The 6,653-nt window shown below is 50.4% G+C and overlaps 1 protein-coding gene across 1 annotated transcript; it reads left to right on the top strand.

Moving 5' to 3' along the window:
* Positions 1-391: 391 nt before the first annotated feature.
* On the top strand, positions 392-2,610 carry EMWEY_00055010 (AGC kinase, putative; the record flags this gene model as incomplete). The annotated part of the gene is made up of 2 exons (XM_013480184.1): positions 392-402; positions 561-2,610. 2 exons carry the CDS (start codon positions 392-394, stop codon positions 2,608-2,610), a joined length of 2,061 nt encoding a protein of 686 aa, XP_013335638.1.
* Between the last annotated feature and the right edge of the window lie 4,043 nt (positions 2,611-6,653).

The raw sequence follows: 6,653 nt of genomic DNA, 5'->3' as shown, positions 1-6,653 counted from the left end.
TGTATGTAATGTAATGTATGTAAATGTATGTAATGTAATGTATGTAAATGTATGTAATGTAATGTATGTAAATGTATGTAATGTTATGAATGTAAATGTATGTAATGTTATGTATGTATATGTGTATGTAATGTAATGTATGTAAATGTATGTAATGTAATGTATGTAAATGTATGTAATGTAATGTATGTAAATGTATGTAATGTAATGTATGTAATACATACATTACATTACATACATTTACACATACATTACATTACATAGTAAATGTGTATGTAATGTAATGTATGTAAATGTGTATGTAATGTTATGTATGTAAATGTATGTAATGTAATGTATGTAAATGTATGTAATGTAATGTATGTAAATGTATGTAATGTAATGTATGTAAATGTATGTAATGTAATGATACATTTACACATACATTACATTACATACATTTACTATGTAATGTAATGTATGTAAATGTATGTAATGTAATGTATGTAAATGTGTATGTAATTTTTGGGGCGTCTGCTGGGCGGGTCCCAGGTGTCGAAGCATTTGCTTCGGTCTCGCAGCCGGCTGCGGCGTCAGGTTCTGACGGAGAAAGAGGCGCTGGTTGCATTGAGTGGGGGAGGTCGCTCCGTGCACCCGAGTGTTGTTCACTTACGGCGCACGTATCAGACAGCAGACAGCCTGTACTTCGTGCTGCGCTACGCAGGGGCAGCGACGCTGCGGGATGTGCTGCGGAGGCTCAGCTGCGCGGGCCTCAGTTTGTCTGTGGGGGCTGCAAGACTTTGGGCGGCGGAGGCTGCGGCTGCCCTCGCTGCTATGCGGGGAAGAGGAGTACTCCATAGAGATATTCGACCTGAAAATATTGTTGTCAACCACGACGGCCACCTCACGCTCGTCGACTTCGACTCCGCTCTCTGTCTCGCCAAGGCGGAACAGCAGAAACAGCAGCAGCAGCAGCAACAACAACAACAACACCAGCGGCAGCAGAAGCAACAGCAACAGCACCAGCAGCAGCAGCAGCAGCAGCAACAGCAGCAACAGCAACAGCAGCAACAGCTTAGGGGAGGAGATACAAACTGGCACCGTGTGCAGCAGCACCAACAAATGATGTACCGGCAACACGTACAGGGGGCCGAGAGGCTAATGATGTCCGGTTCGTCTTCGGAGTTTTTCTACTCAAGCAGCAGCTGTAACAGCAGCAGTAGCAGCAGCACCAGCATCAGCCGAAGCAGCAGAAACAGGTGTGAGAGTGAGCCCGGCCGCTTACGGGACGATTTGGAGTCTCTCTGTAGTTGGCAAAGGAGCGCTGTGAAGTATCCGTATGCGGGAACGGCTGCCTACGCTCCTCCAGAATTGTTTGTTTCTCTGGACGCAGAAGGGGAGGAAGCGGCGCAGCAGCAGTTCGGCTGCGGCTTCGGAACAGACTGCTGGTCTTTGGGCTGTGTGGTGCACGAGCTGCTGCTGGGCGAACCCCCGTTCAACGGCCATTCGACTCCAGCCCTCGCCCGAGCTGTGTGTGAAGAGCAAGAGCTGCCTCTGCCTGAGCAGCTGCCTGTTGCTGCAGCAGACCTCATACGACGGCTGCTCCGCCCGAAGGAGGAGGACCGACTTGGTTCGAGGGACCTGAGCGAGCTTCTTGAACACCCGTTTTTCAACGGAATCGATTGTATGGCTCTGCACTATCATCCCCTGCCTCTAGACGTAATGCAGTATGCCTTCGCTTTTCAGGGAGCCTGGAATGCCGGTGGAGCAGCAGGAGCTGCTGCAGCTGTAGGCTGTGGGGTTGCCGCGTCTGGTGGAGACGAAACGGATACAGCAGCAGCTGCAGTGACAGCAGCAGTAGCAGCAGCAGTGTCTGCTGCTGCACTGGATGCTGAGCTCACGCCTTCTATAGGTTGCCCCTTTTCCCCGCTAAAGTCCGCAGCAGCGGATGCTGCACATGTATGCGTTTGCAGCGACAGCAGCAAGACCTGCATGTGCTGCGGAGGGGACCCTGACGCAATCCCCATCTCTCCAGGGCGGAGCGGCAGCAGCAGTAGCACAGGGGATGCTGCATTTGCCGCACTACCCGCCTCTCGCAAGTGGAAGCGGACGAGCAGCGGGTGTTTCACGGATGGTACAGGTACTCAAGAACAGCCAGTGAATGGTTTGCGGGAGGAATCTGAGGTTATGTCTTTACAGTCGGAGTCCACAGAAGAACTCCGTGGAGCCTGCCGCCGCTCTGTCACTGATGCAGTTCTCGGCTGGGGCCCTCCTTTGCGGCTTTGGCCTGTCTCCAGTGCAGACGATTCCGATGCTGAAAGTGATGGCTTCGTTCGAAAACTACCAGGAGCAGCAGCTTGGTATGGGAGCCATGCAGGTGTTGAAGGCTCTGTGCTGGCCGCAGCTGTTGCAGGGGGCAACGTGCCACCACCTGAGACCTTGCAAACATCTGCGCTAACCTCTGCAAACTTCAGAGATAGTCAATGGCGTCGAAGAGGGCCTTTCGTCGCCTCCCAAGATGCCCCGTCTTGCGTGGCTAAGTGTTTGCAGAAGGGGGAGAAGCTCCAGTACCACGGCGTCCTCCTGCGAATGAGGGGTGAGGAGGCGAGATTGCGCGCGTCTGCGCCGTGATTGGAGACGTTTTGGGGCCATATGAGTATCTTCGCACCTGCATATATTCTCACCTGTGTATAGGAACTCGGAATGCTCTTCTCGCCGTACATTGATTCGTGAATGCAGAAGAATATGCTTGCAAACTGCACCAGAGTATTTTGTTGGATAGCTCGCCTTATGTGAGTGTACGCTGACACCTTCTCAGAACACAGGAGCTTTTGTGAGCGGCTGTTTTTTCGGGTTTTCGGGAAGGGCCACAAGAGGAATTGCCAGTTACAGCCACAGCGCTGCCTTGGTGTGTTGACGGATACGGGACGATTGCTGCTCATGGACCCCAATGGCAGAACTCTTCGAGTAAAGCTCCACGCTACTCAGAAATGTAACACGGAGGGGCAGTTTATTATATATTTGAGCTCGCATAGAAAGAGTCACAAGGCCAGAGACCGCACGGGCAGACACGGAAGGGAAGTTTGTGTGTAGGTCGTGCAGAGGATACAGCAAGAGGATTTGTCTAGCTTTTAGCATACAATAGGGACATAGGAAAGTATTACATTGGGGTAGATGCTATCTTGTATTCCGGCTTGTTCAGAAAACAGTCCTCCTTGCAACGGACGGCGAAATATACACAGAAGGCAAGGACATGCTCATCTACTCCAGTGCAAAAGACAACTGTTACTTACTATTCGCGTCGGAAGAGAACACTGTATCTTTGTGGGCCCGTTCCCTTGCAGCATCTATAGAAGTAAGCTACGTTGCTCTTGCTGCCGTATTCGGGCTTGATCAGTGCACACTCGTATGCGTGGGGCTGTGTCGAAAGCTCTGCATTGCTGCTGTGAGCTCGCCTCCTTACGATGAGTGAATGTTACATGCAGAGCCTGCGGTGCAAGGGGGCGTATCTTAGGTCCCAGTCCGCCGCACCAGGACTGCAAACAAAGACGGATATGGAGGCAACTACGCCAGTAGAGCCTTCGTCGGAGGGCAAGTTTGTTTCACCCCTAGTGCCAAGAGAGCAGGACAGAGGAGCTGTATGTTCCTGTTCACCCTTGGACGAATTTGTGGGATCGCGAGGGGGGCCCTCAGGCGGGACACCCCCCGCCGAACTTGCCTTTGTCCCAACGGCTGCCACGTTCGCTGGCCGACCACATCCCGAACGCAGCAACTGCGTTTCGCATGGCCAGAAGCAACCAATGCGATGGCAACAGGAACGGTTACGTTGCCGCCGAGGTAGCGCGAGGTTAGCGTCTACGCCAGCAACTGCGCGGAAAGAAAGACTCCGGCGCCCTCAGTCCGAAGGACCCCATGAGCGTTACAGGAGCTATCGTTCAGGCACATATGACTTGAAGCTCAAAACTTGGGGAATCGTGGGAGGTTAGGCACAGTTCTTCGTGACTCGTCAAGACGGAGGGCACACAAATTAGTGTGTGCCCTCCGTCTTGATGACAAGCGGGCTCAATCTTCAAGTTGCTTCCCTCTTGTACGCAAAGTAATTCTCGCACTTTTATTGTTCCTCTTCGTCGAGGACTTCAAAAGCAAACTCTCCTGCGTCGTGTGCCTTCAGGGGTCACGTAAGGAAGTGAGATATGCTACCTTAGGATCCGCTGTGGCCACTGGTCGACGGGCAAAGAGGCTTACAGATATGAAAAGTTGCCTTTCACGCCCGGGATGGTTGTGCTTTTGTGTTTTAATATTTTCTATACTTTCGTATTTGTTAGGTTAGGAGACCGGTCGTCGGCTGGGAACAACGTGGGAATCCCATTGTTGATGCATGTCTACACGGTATAAGCAGGCAAAGGCACTCTTCGCCGGCAGCGGCGTGTGAGCAATTGCATGTTTGCTGTTGCATGTTTCCGCAGCGGAACCTTTCAGGCATTTTCTGATGTACTTTATAATATACGTACTTGCGCACTTTTTTTTGTTGATATTTAATCGTTGCTCACTGGTGTCGAATCGCTGCTGATGTTGCCGCTGTGATGAATCGTCGTCCCCTACTTCTCTAGCACAGCCTTTCCAGTGGTGACGTTTCTCCAGGAACAGTCCGGAAACAAAAGTGGACAAGCAATTCTGTGCCTTGCTTATTTAGCGTTGATTTTAGTGTTGAATTCACGGTCCCTGACTATAGAGGTTTGGGTCCACGGGCCTTGCAAATTTTAGTAAGTTCCATGCTCTCGTGCCAGCCCGTTCACGCATTGGGAAGAAACGACTGTGTTTAGAGGAGTTGACAATCATGAATCATTGCAGAGGCGTGCTAGTTGGAAGAACGCCCTTCACGCTGCGGCACCGATGCCTTTGTACACGTTTTGTGCAAACGGAGCAGGAAGATACTTACAGACGCTGTGGCTGGTGACACAACTCCATATATTCATTAATGGGTGATTCTTCGCCCAAGGCTGGAGCCGCTATGGATGAGGCGACCTTCGACTCTCTGATGCCATGAATCTATGGATGTCAGCGATTCGGTCAAACGTCGTCCTGTCGGGTTGCGTAAGCCTGTGTTTCTGGCAAACACACAAATAACATAAGCATATATGAGATGACTGCCACTTAACTCTGGAGCTAGCGATTGCATTGCCTTTGCGGATATGAATGCGCCCCATTTGCAGTTCAAACCAAGAGGCAGGGAACTCACTCACTGTACAGGAGGGAAGGAAACTACCACAGGACTCAGCATGGCACAACAAAAGCAAATAAAAAACAAAGAACTGAAAAACCAAGCTCAGCATCTCGACGGGAACACATCATGCATGAAGAGTAATGGGCCAGGAGCACGAAACCTGACCGTTCCCCAGTCATTTTGCTAAAGGGGCGTCGAACCAAGAAACGGTTGAGATGCCTCTGAGCCTCCTGAAATTGCTGGTTGAGTATCATCCTCCCGGTTAGGCATCGGGCAATATTGAGGCATACTATGGTACATTAACAGAAGTGCAGCCGAGCACCTTTGCAAAGTCACTTCGCACAACTTTGTCCTGCGCTGCGAGTCTTACGGCACCGTCACTGTATGCCCAACGGTACCGACAAAAACAATAATGCATTAGCTACGAAATTCTCAGTTTCCCCTACGGAGGTAGGGCGTGCGCTTTCTTTTTCTCGTTTTGCTATATGGCTACATGACACTTCCCATAATACGCAGCAAAGTCACTTCCTGTGCTGTCTTACCATACAGTATACTTCAACCGGAACAGTGTGTGTATGTGGCCATGCTCTGTCCACTGATGGACTTCAAGGAATATAGAGGGCTTGGCTCGCGCAGTAGGCTCATGGCTGCATTTTGCGTAGCCTGCAACCACTGCAGCTCCGATGTATCAAATACAAGCTGCCGTCATCTAGCCACGTGCAATGAGCCCAACAACACAACGTAGGGCAGCTTTTAAAATACGCAATCGCGCTTATATTACCACCCTCAAATAGCGACAGGAAGTGGACACAGCTTCTCTACAGCATTATCACCTCTGTTTAGCCAATGCGAAGAGAGAAAACGTAGCGTTCAATGACGACCACCCCGCCCCCGCACCAATGACTTACCGCAAAGCCGAGACCGCCTACCCAGGCGATGCAGGACTGCGATTGAAGACAGTAAATTTTAAACTCAGTCAATATCCTGCTTTCATTCCTAATGCCTGTAACTAAAGGATTCTTGGGGAAACACGAGCAGCAGCAGAGGCGACAGTGAGTGGCACAAGAGCAGAAGCAAACACGCCAGCTTTGGTTTGACCCTGGGCACAACGCAGCTTGTAGAGCAACCTACAATCTTCCTCTACAATCAACGACGGATATAATGCGTATTGTTCACCGTACCGCTAAAACTCCGGATACTCGTCGTGCCAGGGGCATTTGAAACCTAACGCAAATACGCCTGCGGACGCAAGCGCCAGCTTCGAACAGTCATAATACAATGGCATGAGAAGATCAGGCATGCCACCAATGTGCATATTGATCCCGCAAAGGATCCCCGGCTTCGAACAGTCATAATACAATGACATGTGGTCAGACATACCACCAATGTGCATATTGAGCCCTCCTAGGGTCCAAACAGCTAATGTCCTATATATATATATATATATATA

This window comes from Eimeria maxima, genomic scaffold (assembly GCF_000499605.1).
Source record: "Eimeria maxima Weybridge genomic scaffold, Emw_scaff1705, whole genome shotgun sequence".
Taxonomy (NCBI): Eukaryota; Apicomplexa; class Conoidasida; order Eucoccidiorida; family Eimeriidae; genus Eimeria; species Eimeria maxima.
Note: the sequence above shows the minus strand (reverse complement) of the source record. Positions and strands in the feature narration are given on the sequence as shown.